This window comes from Scophthalmus maximus, chromosome 19, assembly GCF_022379125.1.
Source record: "Scophthalmus maximus strain ysfricsl-2021 chromosome 19, ASM2237912v1, whole genome shotgun sequence".
In the NCBI taxonomy this organism is placed as follows: Eukaryota; Metazoa; Chordata; class Actinopteri; order Pleuronectiformes; family Scophthalmidae; genus Scophthalmus; species Scophthalmus maximus.
The window spans coordinates 9,516,936-9,531,674 of NC_061533.1; the positions used below are offsets into that span (position 1 = coordinate 9,516,936).

Consider the following 14,739-nt stretch of genomic DNA (forward strand, 5'->3'; position numbering starts at 1 on the left):
TTGAGGGACTGTTCCAGTGCAGAGGAGGTAAACAGTGAAGCCCTCTGGCCTGGCATATGCTGCCCCTGTAAGCCCCCTGGGACATTCCACTCTATTGACAAAGACAAAGTCCCTCTGGTGAGCCCCATTACAATAGTTGCACTGTTCACGGCCTCACTATTGTCCTGTGTGACCTATAGAAAACACTTCTCTATGCAACCAGTGAAAACACACCAAAATAAGATGAAAAAGCCAGAGCCTCTTTTTTTTTTTTTTTTTTTTAACTCATCCATACCACGGCGTCAGCTTTTTTTTATTCTATAGCAGTTTGTGTGTGTGTGTGTGTGTGTGTGTGTGTGTGTGTGTGTGTGTGTGTGTGTGTGTGTGTGTGTGCGCGCGTGTTTGTGTGTGTGTGTTTGTATGTGTGTGTGCGTGTGTGTGTGTCTGTGTGTTGTCAATGAAATATAATTCCTCTGGTTATTCCAGGACTGCATGGTGGTGTAGTGGTTAGCACTGTCGCCTCACAGCAAGAAGGTTCTTGGTTCGCATCCTGGTTCGAACCAACCAGGGCCTCTCTGTGAGGACTTGCATGTTCTCCTCGTGGGTGGGTTCTCTTCTGGTACTCTGGCTTCCTCCAACAGTCCAAAGATATGCAAAATAGGGTTAGAGTTATTTGGAGATTCTAAATTGACCATAGGTGTGAATGTGCATGTGAATGGTTGTTTGTCTCTGTGTGTTGGCCCTGCGATTCATTGGCGTGTTTCCAGCGGCTCGTCCCTGTCAAAGACTTCCAGTATACTTGCACCTAGAACACTTCTAAACATGGAGAACTTGCAAACCTTTTAGATGAAAAATGTCAGCATGACATAGTCAATGGCTCATTTTCCCCAACAGGCTGCTTTATTGTCTCTAAATAGACGGCCCAAGGGTGAAGAACAGAAGATTCCTTATCAGAGCAAAAAAAGGACAGCATAGGGACAAAATGTGTGACATCCAAGATTGGAGGGTAGGCAGTTCTGGCTCTTTCAAGTCAGCATGTTGAATTGTCCTTGGGCAAGACACTGAACCTCAAATTGTCCCTGGTGGGTGAACCAACAGGATGTGTAATGGAAAGGCACTATATATAGAAGCCCTGCATTAATGTGCATGTGAATGGGTGCATGTGACTCAAGGTGTTACGCGCTTTGAGTGGTAATTAAAACTGTAAAAGCATCAAATAAAATGGAAATCATTCCTTCCGTCCGTCCAAAGGCAATGTCTTTATTCCAGGCTGTTTCTTGACTCACTGCTAATACTATTAGTTCGCTCAAACATAATCACAGGGCAAAATGAATTGAGATTGATTTCTAGGGATTCCCCCCCCTCTCTCTCTCTCTCTCACACACACACACACATACACACACACACACACACACACACACACACACACACACACATCATTCCTACAGTATCTCGCTTCAGTGTGAACACAAAGTACTGAGAGAATCTGGAGCCATCGTTTGGTGCAGTACCCGCGGTGGACAGCAGATGGCGGCACCTTTCCTCTCTGTGCTGTTGTGGCGCTGTCCCAGGTCCTGAAACCACCGGGCGCACTCGTCGCTCTGGACGTTTATTACCTTTCTCTCCATCCCCGGTTCAAAATACGAATGTTGCGCAACTACATATGCTGCCTTTACTTGTTTCTTAAGATTCTCTTTGAGCTCCTTAACCTGATGAAAACCCGTCTGTTTCAAATGAAGTTGGATTAAAAGAAGAAGTTCATAAAAAAAAGTGTCCTTTTGTTTGGTTTCTGGTAAATTCTGCAATTCATCTGTTTTAAGTTTTAGACGTTGGTCCTGGCTTACACCTACCCTTTCAAACAGTAATCCGCTAAATACTATCGCGACTCCGTGAGTCCAAAGAGTAAAAACGGAGGAGAGCTCGGCAGTTCCTCACCGGCTGTCTGCGGAGAAGAACTGAGCAACAAGCAGGGGCAGAGGCACCAAACTCCTGGGCGACCTCCTCGCGGTCTGACGTACCCACAGCTGCTGGTATAAATGACTTCACGCCGCCACCGAGCGCAGATGATTCGCAGTAACAGCGGGCGCACCCGGCCGTCAACACTCATGGGCTACAACACACAACCCCCCTCGCACACACACACCTACAAACACGCCTGCGTCATGCGTCCCGAGAGCGACGGCACGAACTCGGTAACTCCGATGGACCCCGGTAAAAGGCGCAGCAGCAGCAGCGGCAGCAGCGGCGGCGGCGGCGGCGGCTTGCGGGGCTGACTGGACCCTGCTCATCTTGTCCAGGAGCGTGTGCCCCCCCCCCCGCCCCCCCCACCCCCCACCACACACCCCCACTGCTCTGGGAAAGTTGCAGTCTGAGTGTGGTCGCATTATGGATTTTATAACAACAAGCAGCAACGACAGCAACGCGACCAATGTTTACCCTGGCGGGAAAGACGTTGTTGCCGACTGGGACGGGGGGAAGAATGGCACAGGGCTCGGGTCTCTGCCTGATGTGGAGCTGAGTTACCAAATCATCACCTCTCTCCTCCTGGGGTCCCTCATCCTCTGCTCCATATTTGGCAATGCGTGCGTCGTGGCCGCGATTTCCCTGGAGAGATCTCTCCAGAATGTGGCCAACTACCTGATCGGGTCGCTGGCCGTGACAGACCTCATGGTGTCGGTTCTGGTTCTGCCAATGGCGGCCCTCTATCAGGTTTTGAACAAGTGGACACTGGGCCAGGAGATCTGTGATTTATTCATCTCTCTGGATGTACTGTGTTGCACATCATCCATCCTGCATCTGTGCGCAATTGCCTTGGACAGGTACTGGGCCATCACCGACCCCATTGACTATGTAAATAAACGGACCCCGAGGCGAGCTGCGATCTTGATCAGCGTAACCTGGTTAGTCGGGTTCTCCATCTCTATTCCGCCTATGTTAGGCTGGAGAAGCGCCGAAGACAGGGCGAACCCCGACGCCTGCATCATCAGCCAGGACCCGGGCTACACCATCTACTCCACGTTTGGGGCTTTTTACATCCCCCTTATCCTCATGCTGGTCCTATACGGGCGAATATTCAAGGCGGCTCGGTTTCGGATTCGGAAGACGGTCAAAAAGCCCGAGACAGCAAAAGTGTCAGACAGGTGTTTGACTTTGTCCCCGGCCATCTTCCACAAGAAGACCAACGGGGAGGCCGGGGCCAAGGGCTGGAAGCGCGGCGACTGGTCAAAGACCAGCTCCCCGTGCGTAAACGGCGCCGTGAAGCACGGCGAGGAGGGCGAGTCGTTGGAGATCATCGAAGTCATGAGCAACTCCAAGACGCACCTGCCTCTGCCCAACACCCCGCAGTCCTCGCAGGGCTACGACAACATGAACGAGAGGAACTCGGGGGCGAAGAGGAAGATCGCGCTGGCCAGAGAGCGCAAGACGGTGAAAACGCTGGGCATCATCATGGGCACGTTCATCCTGTGCTGGCTGCCCTTCTTCATTGTCGCACTGGTGCTGCCTTTCTGCGCGGAGCGCTGCTACATGCCCGAGTGGCTGGGCGCAGTCATCAACTGGCTGGGCTACTCGAACTCTCTCCTCAACCCCATCATATATGCCTACTTCAACAAGGACTTCCAGAATGCTTTCAAGAAGATTATCAAGTGCAAATTCCACAGACCGTGACCACACACGTGGTCCAAGCGAGAGTGTGTCGACTGAAATTGTTGAGTGATTAAACGGACTGTATGGAACTTAAAAAAAAAATGATATATATATATATATATATATACATATATACCCAGACTTTCATGCAGGGACAGTCTCTTTTCGGTGTGTTTGAGAACCTTGTTAAAAAAGAAAAAGCCGAGGTCCAGGGCTGCAGAGGAGATCAGAGGAGACAGGAACTGTCGCTCTCAATGTACAAGCTCATATTCAGTGTTTGTAGCTACAGTAGATATCCTATATGCGACGGCAGCCATCGTTGTATTGCCATGCAAGACGTGTCGTGTGCCGATTCCATGCATTTCATCACGAGACACGCGGATGTTTCTGTCCCACACCATGAGCTTTGTAGCACTGAAACAATAAAGAAGCAAACAAAGTCTGTCCTCAAGGAACAACGAGTCAGTTTTCATTTAGAAAAGTGTCACAGTAATGAGCCAAGAGGAGATCATGGGCCTGTTATGAAAAAAAAAAAAAATAATCAAAGTTTTGCTCGGGAGCTGTCTCATCCTACGTCTTCATCTGATGGATCACAAGGAATGAATCATTAACTGTGTTGTTGAGAGGGGAACACGCAACTGAACAACTTATCAGCTTGCCCTGACAGGTCACATTGATGATGATGGTGGGGGAGAGCAGGTTATCAGTGCATGGTGTGTCTGTCAAATCCAACTCAAAGTCGAAAGCAAGAGGAGATGATCATTTTTCCCCCCAAAATGGAGGCTGGTATTACATTTATGATATATGATCACGATCTCTCTCTCCCCCTCTCCTTCCCCTTCCTTCACTCTCTTTTTTCTTTTCACCCAATGTGTGTGTGTGTGTGTGTGTGTAAAAAGGGAAAAAACAAACAATCACAGACCGAAAGAAGGATCGCTCCAAAGGGTGAAAGTGCATACATTTTTTTTGCTGCTGTCTGTATTAGTTTTATGCATTCTGCATAAGCATTGAGTGTCTAAGTAAACAGCTTGTTTCATCATTAAAGTCAAGGAAAAATCGATGCTAAATATAGCACACATGCTGTAAATGACACACACACTGCTCAGAACAAGTTGCAGGAAACCATCCTCTCTGTATCACTGCTCTCTTCTGTCAAGCAAATCCCAGACACAAATCCACTTACGCTAGATGAAAAGATAAAAAAAACTGTCAGACTTAAAGGGGGGAGGATGAAAACAACGTTCTCAGGAAGAAGCCCCACGTGAGGCCTGCGCGCTTCACAAGATGGGTGGCTATTTGGCTCATTGTCATGGCAACACATCAAGACCAAGATCATGGGTCAGTGAGAGTGGCGGGCAGGCTCAGGCTGAAACGTGAGACGCGGCACGACGCGTCACATTTAAGAGGTCAGTGGAATGCCAACACGTTCGATTCAGCATCACTCACTGATGACGCAGTGTCCAGCGTGTTCCTTAACTCACACACACACACACAGGGGGGTGGGGGATGATTGACTGATCAAACATCCGTCAATCAATCAACAGCCAAAAATATTCGACAACTAATTTGATAATCTAACATCCTCCCATTTGAGCTTCTCAAGTGAGAGGATTTAATGGTTATCTCAGTATATTTGGTGTTGGTCACGTAAAAACAATTACTATTTTCTGGCAAAACAAACCTATAATATGCGCTAATAACTGCACAGTGGAAAAAAGCACAGCTATACTGCCAAAAATGATAAACCAGATAAGGCCTGCACACAAAACCCCAACCAGCACTGATTTTAGTTACAAAAACCTCGACCTTAACCTAAATTAAGAATATGTAACAGTCATCTTTAGGCAAAAAAAGGCAAACTTAGCAAGTCATAAAAAAGAAGTCATAAAAAGTTTGAAATTGTGCCTGGAGAAAATTGAGCTGGAAGGGGGAAGTCATAAAACCCCTATTTCTCAAAGCCATGGCTTCTTTTTTCCCCTCAATCTGATCACTTTTGTGCACTCGGAATGCTTTTGGGGAAATGAATCTCGTACCCGTGACCTGTGGGTCAAGTTCTGGGCTTTTGACTGGCTCAGCGAGGCCCGTAGAGAATGTGACGTGAGCTGCTGAGCAGGGTGGAGTTTATTTCTCATTTGTGGGTGATGCTGCACGTTAAGACCATTCGAATTTGAACGATTTGATCCCGATGTGGGATACGGGATTACGAAGCATCTGACCCGCTGTAAACTATGTTGTGACATCAAATGTCTGGATAGTAGGACAGCGTCAATCCCACTAACACAATGTAATATAGAGGTGGGTGGGTGCAATGTGATGACGCAGGAGCTTTTCCTTCAACCCGGCAACAGAAGAGGAGAGGAGGAGATTATATAAAATGGTACCAATAACAGGGGGATTACAGGGTTTATTGCACATGTCTCACTGCCCTCTGGCCTGAAACAAGGGGGAAATCTGTATCATATTCTGCCAACAAACAGTTTACTATATGTAATGATTGGAAAAACAGACGAGTAAAAATGCAGAGCTCTTGTTTTCATACATTTTTCAACACTAATGATAAGTGGTGTCGGCCTCTTCGTCAAAACAACACACGAGATATTGAACATGAATAGATTTGTATTGAAAAGTAACATAGGAAAAAACAGGTGTTTCTCTCAAGGCAACGCTGTTAAAGTGACGTTTAATTTGTCATTTCTTTGCCACTGTGATAGATTCTACCGATCGATATCAAACAACAGCTGTCACCTGAAACTGTGGCTTTTATTTATAAGTTAGCTCCTAAAAAATGGGATAGAACAGAGGCTGCATGAAGCGCAGACATTTAAAGAGGTAAATGTACATAAAATTACTTTGTTTGTACATCATTTTGGTATTGAATTTGCAACCAGGCTTTTTGAGATGGGCAGTAAAAGGATTTTGAACTAACTGTCAATCACTTTAGTTTTTTAAGTGATCAGATAAGCTGAAAACAGATATTCTCTTCAGAAATCCAGGAAAAAAGTCCTATTCGCCGTTAACAGGAGACTGACAAGGAGTTGCTATGGATACTAAGAATATTCATATGCATTTCAAAATAAACATGTCTGAATTAAAATGGACCCAGGGCCAGTTGACTAACCCAAAGCCTGTCAGAGTGAGGGTGGGTCTCAAAGGGAAATCTCAGAATAAACCTGCAAATTTAAGCTGCGTTCAAAGGACGAGGGACCGCTTTGGTGATATATTTCATAAGTGATGAGTGGAACCTATTCTAAAAATACTTTGTCGCACACACACACACACACACACACACACACAACACACACACACACACACAGACACACACATACACACACGCGCACACACACACACACACACACACACACACGCACACATACACACACACACACCTGTGTTTGGAGGGCAATATTGAGAGGGAAAGACATGACATAGAAAAGACAACAGGAACAGGAAAGAGGTAAAGACAAGGAAAAAGTATGACGGACATAGATGTGACTGAACACTCAGCACAACTCGTGTTTCTGCTTCACTCCCTCCTACTTCAGGGTCTTTTTGATGTGTCAGAGTCTTTTGTAGGATCTCACAGCCCACGGCCTGTCAAATGCCGGAGGCCCGCTCTCTATCGCTCTCTCTCTCTCTCCCCCCCGCCCCAGCCCAGGAGAGAGGCAGGGAGGGAAGAGCACCGGTAAACTGACGTGGAGGAAGGAGACTTTAGAGCCTTTTGTCAGATATGGTCTTTTTTTTTTTTTTTTTACTAAAGAGGTTAGTTTTCCTCATTTAGAAGGGCATGCGTCATTTCTATTTCACAGCATACAACACGTCGACGGATAAGATGGCCTGTTTTTCTCTGGCACACACAAACCTCGCCACGGTAATGAGTGACGGAGGGGGGGCATCACGTGTTCAAGGACAACAGCAGACAGGAGAAAGAGGTACGAGTAAACAGTATCTCTCGCTTCCTGACACCTTGCAATTCAAAAGCACGAGTGAGATGAAGAGTCATGCTCCAGTGCCCTTTGCTCTGTGTATTCCAGCCAGTGAGGAGCACTTCACCTCCGTTTTTTTTTTTAAATTTGAAAAAACAAAACAAAACCCAACTCTGCTTCAGCAAGACACAAACACTCGCTGCTTTGCCCATTCAACCTTTTCTGTAACTCTTTGCCCCAGAGGACCTGCTTTGTGCTTTTCAATAAGTGCCATTCTGCTACAACTTTGATGGGTACGTGGATAGACACAGAGTGGACGCGGCGGAGCACCAAACACCAACTGTGTGACACAAACACTGACTGCGTGACACAGTAGCTCGACAAAGGCCACTCCAAACAAAACAAGCCCCTCTCCGTTTGCCTGGAGGCAGTGCATAGTTTGCATTTGCTCGTCCGTGCGCGCGCGTGTGTGTGTGTGAAGTGGAGAGAACATTGGCTGCATGTTGACAACCTGCAAAGCCTATTTGAGTCCATCTACTTAAAGGACGGTGACAGCTCAACTTCAGTATTCAACACGACTTCAAACGTAATTTGAGTGTCTTGTAACGGAAATCTGTCTCGTATTCAGGAGAAATGTAGAACTCAAACATAAAAAAACATAAAAACACAGTAACATGGAGAACATTCAGCCATCATCATCATCATCATCATCACGCATACATTTTATTTGGAAGCCCGACCATCAGCTGACTCATCATGAGAATTTAACAAGGTGATGTCAGTTAATATTGTTTTTTACCTGGTTCTCAAAGGAAAAAGCTCTCCAAACTCTCCGTTTAGATGGAATGGTTGGGTGTTTTTTTTAATTTTAGATCAACTTTTTTATGACATCATTGATAGGTTGTTGAAATAAAGTTTTTAAACTGGCGACAGTGGGCAAAAGAACGCTGCACACAGCTTTGCAATGACGCAACGGTGCAAAACAGAAATCCTCTATGCTACTATGAGATGTGTTGAAATTTTTTGGATCATCATGAAACTGTGGTGGGACAAATAAAACTATGGTGGGCCCTCAAAGTCTGGCTAGTTCATGGCAGATACTGTAGTAGGCAGGCAGATTCAGTTTAAAACCGGCCCTGCTTTCGTACTGTGTGCACGTGTCCTATGATCTTATGATCAGTTGATATCAGTGTGATACTTTATGATAAATTTTGTGTTGATACTTTTGTACTTAAATTATATGATTAACCATTTCATTATGGTAATTAGGAAAGAAGGGCCTAAACTTGCAATGGATTCATTTCATAGTACAGTAGTACAATTAATTTTTTTATCTACGTAAAATATGTCAATATTTCTTCCACCACTTAAATTTCAGCGACCTCATACCCCACACCAATAGATTATATTAGTGTGGGGAACAAACTATGAATGCAATTAGGGCTTTTCAGAGATCTGAAAATGCAATCTAGGCTTATCTAACTTCATCACTCCCCAGATTTTCAAGGTCTTAGTCAAACATAACAAAAATTGACTTTGTGTGTGTTTGTGTGTGTTTATCCTCCCAGTAGCAAAACCGCTGCAGTGCAAGACGTCAAAACTGGTTTTAATGTGGACCTTACTGCCTGTGGCACCATTCTGATGACATTAGGAGACAGAGACAGAGACAGAGATGGAGAGCTTGGGACAGAGAGAGAGAGAGAGAGAGAGAGAGAGAGAGCATCACTTGGCTTATTGCATCATTTCCAGTGCCTGTCAGCGAGCAAAATCTGGTGCCAGCAGTAAGATCTATTGCCTCGAAATTAACACTTTAACAAAAGAAGAAGAAAAAAACAACCCTCACTGTCTTGGTTTCATCTGCTGCCAACTCTTGCAGTGCATTTTCGTAGCATCTCACCATATGTCCTGCAAAACAGATTCACAGTCTCAGAATAAACAACTTAACATGTCAGCGTTTTGCTTAAGGGACAATATTTAATTTGAATATTGTGTTGTTGTTGTTTTTTTCATTTCATATTTCCTCCCTGTGTCTCCGTAACATAAAATCCACCAGTCAGTCTTCATGCTTTTTGGCAGTCAAATGTACTGCCACCTCAGTAACGAGGGGCTTTATCGCTCCATCATAGATCCGTGATGACAGATTCATCTACATGATCGCCTTCTTGTGTCCTCAGAGACAACGTCTCTGGTTCCAGTCATGTCGTCTCAACTGCCAATGGGATACTGACGCCGGCGGAAGATGTGCATGTTAATTGGACCCTTAGAAACACACACACACTCTCATGTTCGAACAGAAAACAATACTACGGAAACAAATACAATACTTATTTCCCCAAGCCGATGACCCTGTTCCCAACTAATTGGGTGCGCTTGTAGCCCACAACTTCACAAACCGATGGTAGATGGCATTTTACAGAGCAACAAATAAAATTGAATTGAAATTGAATTGAAAGTCGACAATACTGTTGCTAACAACTGCATGAAACACATGCTTTACATAGACTACACCTTAGTCTGCTTTTTTGTGTCTTTGAATGTGTAAAGTCAACCTGCACTGGGACTGCAGATGAAAATAGGCCTCTAGGCTAAATCGGAATAATTTCACAGTACATGATATTAAATAATTAATCTGCCGCACTTATGATATTTACTAACACTGTCTCTAAGTAAAAAGAAAGAAATGAAGGAATGAAAATAAATAAAGTCAAGTTGTGTCGTTTGGTGGAAATCGGTTTAGCGTAATCCTGACAAAAAAAAAAATGACAAATAGACAAACATGGGTGAAAACATAACCTCCTTGCTGGAGGTAAATTGCCTGAAAAAAATCCACCACTCTTTTCTTTCCCACTGCAAAACATTTGCCTCCTTTGCACAAGCACAAATTCAACAGTTAAAAAAAAAAAAAAAAATGTAAATGTGAATTAAGCACTTGGAATAAAGGGGGTCGTGCATGAAACGTACACGCTGACTCATTTATTATGAAGATCTTCTCAGGACGTTTTAAAAATTGTGGTCGGCTGAGTAATGTTCGGTGACGGCTACAATTACCTCTACCACTGTTTGTCTTGGCTGATACAGCTGCTTCACTTACATAATGCCTTGTGATGGATAGGCCCGTGAATTAGAGCAGGAAAGACGGCGAACTAGTTTTGAGGTTAAAATACTGTTTTTTAGCCTTAGGCTACTGTGAAAAATTCAGACCTGTCCCTCTGCTCATGAAACATATTTGTTACCAGCGGGCGACGTCCCCAATATGAAGCATGAGTAAGGATAATCAGAGTCCGGGCTCACTGCTTCAAATGAGGGAGCCGCTGCTGCTGTGTGCAGTCTGTTTGCTTTCAAGCATGGAATATGTTCCCATTTGCAGCAGCGTGTGCAGTGTCTATTTCTGCTCATGTGCACATATGTAAAGTGTTTCTTGGTCATCTGAATGTGTCTGGGCATGAGCAGACACCTTCAGGGTTTTTTTTATGCCTATATGGGACTGTCAGATCCCGATAGACAAAGTGTTTTTAGTGTCATATAGCATGCGAGTTGTGCACTGATGACTAATGTCGGTGGACGGCGACCGCAGTCCCCATGGCGGAGTCTATCCATTAGTCGCTGTCACAGCCCAGCTGCAGCTCCACGTGTCTGAAGCATAAGAGCTCGCCGCGACACTTCATCATTCCCAAACTGAGCCTCTAAAGGAGGCCAATTAGATACATGCAGTGCCAACAGCAGCCAGGGGGCTTATCTCATGATCCTCTGACCACGACATTTAACAGAGAGAAATAGTATATAAGAGTGAAAGCAGCTGAGCTCTGTGGGTATAGTCAAGCGCGGCAGTTTGTGCAACGGGAACACGTGTGCTTGCAGACTGTAATTTTTTTTGGACATATGGAAGAGCCATACATGAGAAACAGTAAATGTTCACAGAAATAACAATAATAATAATAATAATAATAATAATAATAATAATACTGCTACTAATAATAATAAATTTCATTTATAGGGCACTTTTCATGGCTAAAAGCAATCTCAAAGTGCTAGAAACCTCAAATGGTCTGTGCTATCTGTGAAGACGCAGCGATGTGATTCAATCAGACATGGGATCCTAAGGGGTTCCCAGGGTTAGGGTCAGGCTTAGGGAAGCTCCGCAGGGAAGCGTCTTGGACGCATTCCGACATCCAATATCTGCTTTTCAGTATGATTAACCAATTCCTACTCTAAACTGTCAGTCCCAGCTCAACGTGAGCAAAAGCAATATGAAAGCATAATGATTTCATTCCATTTTTTTCTCTATAATTGCTGTTCTTTTTTTCTTTTTCTTCCTGGTTTCTTGCAAAAAGTAATAATCAGGGATTCTATTTAGATTCTATCCACTTTCAGTATAAACAGACTGGTAGAGGTGCGTTCTACAGTGTGCAGACACCTCTAACATCCTCACAACTCTTTGCACCTCGTCTCCCTCCCCTGTGTCCCATTTCCTCTTTTATGTGCACCCCGAATGCTCTCTAATTTTCACCTTTTCGCTCCTATTTCACTTTTCTCCTGGCAACTCTGCCCTCCCCTCTCCAGTGTCTAGTCTCATAGACTTTGCACATAACATCAACAGGAAGAAAAAAAACAGGTCAGAGAAGGGCAGCACCCACTTGCTGTCTGCAAGAAATCCATGACCTTCCGCTCTTGTTCAATTTTTCTGAGCCGCGGAGTCTGTCGGATGACCTCTCGTCTTGAATGTTGAGAGACCCTTTAAATGTTGCTGAGGGGGTTAGAAATAGAGAGAGACAGCGGGAGGGAGAAATCATGAAGAGAGGCGTTATTTGGTGCAGAGTTATCCAAAGATTCCACATCATTTTAACTAATTTGTATTTCAATAACAAGATGGCATGCACTATTAAAGTACCTAAATTATATTTAATAACTGCTGATACAAAATAAGCAAGTTTTTAGCTCTTAACACAAAATGCAACATTCCTAATTCTGTGCTAGAGATCTCACAAATTTGCATGCAAAACAAAAACACCACCAAAAAACCACACGCAGGTAATGCCCCAGCTCTTTTTCTCTCTGAATCACAATACATTTTCCTGTCGCACATTTTGTATTTAAAGTCAAGAATTTAAAACAACTCAGTTTTGCCTTAACTCTGTGAAAACTGATCCATAACAACCATGAAATATTGCAATTGTTACTATCCTACAGTGCAAAGAGAAATGACCAAATATGGATGTTAAGGATGCAAGATTTCTCCATAGGGTGAAGGAAGGAAGATTGTAAAAAAAAAAGGGAATGGATATTGTATATACAGTTTATCAATAATGTATGTCTGCCTCAGCTCCTATTAATTATGTAGACTCGGGAGACATATACTCCCGAAGTCTGCAGACTCAGTGCAAATTCAGTGTAGCGCTATACTGATCACTCCTCTCAAAACTGCCCCCCAAAATAGTTCCCCCTCCTCCCCCTCGCGGAAGACGGGGGATGTTTTTGCACGCACAGCAGTTTGTGCATTTGTATGTATGCATAAGTGAGCCGCGCACACACAAATTCGCCGTTCATATTCGGATTTAATTCACGATTCGCATTTCTCACTGTCAGCTTGTCTGACAGCTGGCGTGCCAATGGTTGTGTTTCTTCTTTCGACTCCTGTGTGCTAAAGTTAACTGGCAGCAGGTGAAGGTCCTCAGTCAGATCTACCACTCCATCACACATACCGGGTGCAAGATTTCCTCTGATCTGATTCCATATGAAAAAAAAATTGGTGCCACGTATACTTGCTTCTACCAATACACACAAAAGACTGTACAGTACAGCTCCGCTACAGAACAGTGTTGCACATGCTGCTATATCCTTGATGCAAAAAGGCCTCAGGGGGAAAAAAATAAATAAACAGCAGAGAATAAGAATGAGAAGAAGCAGACTAATACAACTGAAGCTGTCAATTACCACGAGGAGGTTGTGATAGAAGCGTGGAGAAAAAGGGTCACAACCACACTTAATGAGAAATGGCGAAAGCGTCACAGCTGGTTAACGTTTGAAGAAGAAAACTACAAAATGCTTTCGGCAAGACCACCAAGTTTCAACTGACAAACGGTCGTACTACTTTGCTGCCGCTCAGCAACACACATTCTAATGGCGTTTTTCTTTTTTTATGAAATTAAAACTTTTGTTGAATTGCTCTTGAAGTAACGTTCGCCTATAAAACAAAGGAATCAAAGTAATAATTAAGAGGAAAGGTTGTACAACTCTTAAGGTGATGGTTTATCAAGTAGATATAATGTCTGCAGGAGCACTGGGTAGATATATAATGTGATGGTTATTAGCTTCATAAAACACTGGAATGGCACTCACTACAGCGCATACCTTCGCCAAAGCCCAACAGTCCCATAATGAAACCATAATTTAATTCTCTGAACATGTGGAGCTGCTTTAAATATGGGGAAACATTCTTCCGGGAAAATTGGTGAAAAACTGTTTGTATCACAATGTTAAAGAAAGTAAAAAAAAAAAATGCTGGATCCGCCCCTTTTGTCCAAATCCGCACAAAAATGTATTGGGTTCTTTCTTGGGCCAAAGTCCGTCCTTTCACTAAGTCTTGTTAAAAAATTTGCTTTGTACTGTTTGCCTAATCCTGCTGACAAACAAAGCAAACAACGGTGAGGGGTGAAAACATCGCCGCCCTGGCAGAGGTAAAGACCAGCACTTCATTGATCCCTCATTGCTCTGAGGTGTTAGTTTTTATATATTTGCTTGTGCATGAAACCAGACAATCACTTAATGAGGCTGTGCTTTGGTTAATGAGCATCCATGCTGAGCCCAGAGACGGATCATTTCCATTTCCCATACTCGCTATAAATCATCAAATTATACAATATTTCATAGGGAGGCTCTTTTATTACCGCGCTGCACGCATACTTGGAATAACCTCTAAGCTTATCTAAAGCACTGTCCTAATCTGACCAGGTCCGAGCTTTAACAAATGAACTTCAAGAACAAAAGTCTACCGTCTGACTGGGGGCTCGGTGAGGCCGTATTTAAGGTACTTTGAGGTAAATACTCACTTTTTTTTTTTTTTAAATTAGCGGTCGACGACAGAGATTAACAGTGATTCCATTTCATGCAGCGAAATATTAAAGTGATGCATATGACATGTGAACTCTTTGGGTTAAAGGCAGTGGGGATGAGGAGGGTCATTCATAGTTCCTCG

The 14,739-nt window shown here is 43.9% G+C and overlaps 1 protein-coding gene across 1 annotated transcript; it reads left to right on the forward strand.

Annotated features, from left to right (window-relative positions):
- The first annotated feature begins 1,988 nt into the window (after window positions 1–1,988).
- Window positions 1,989–4,086, forward strand: htr1aa (5-hydroxytryptamine (serotonin) receptor 1A a). Its single transcript, XM_035639955.2, has one exon. It carries the CDS (start codon window positions 2,365–2,367, stop codon window positions 3,643–3,645), a length of 1,281 nt encoding a protein of 426 aa, XP_035495848.1. The 5' UTR covers window positions 1,989–2,364; the 3' UTR covers window positions 3,646–4,086.
- Window positions 4,087–14,739: the final 10,653 nt, after the last annotated feature.

Excerpts from the sequence above, each read along its gene's own strand:
- htr1aa (XM_035639955.2), top strand. The coding sequence starts at position 2,365 with ATGGATTTTATAACAACAAGCAGCAACGACAGCAACGCGACCAATGTT.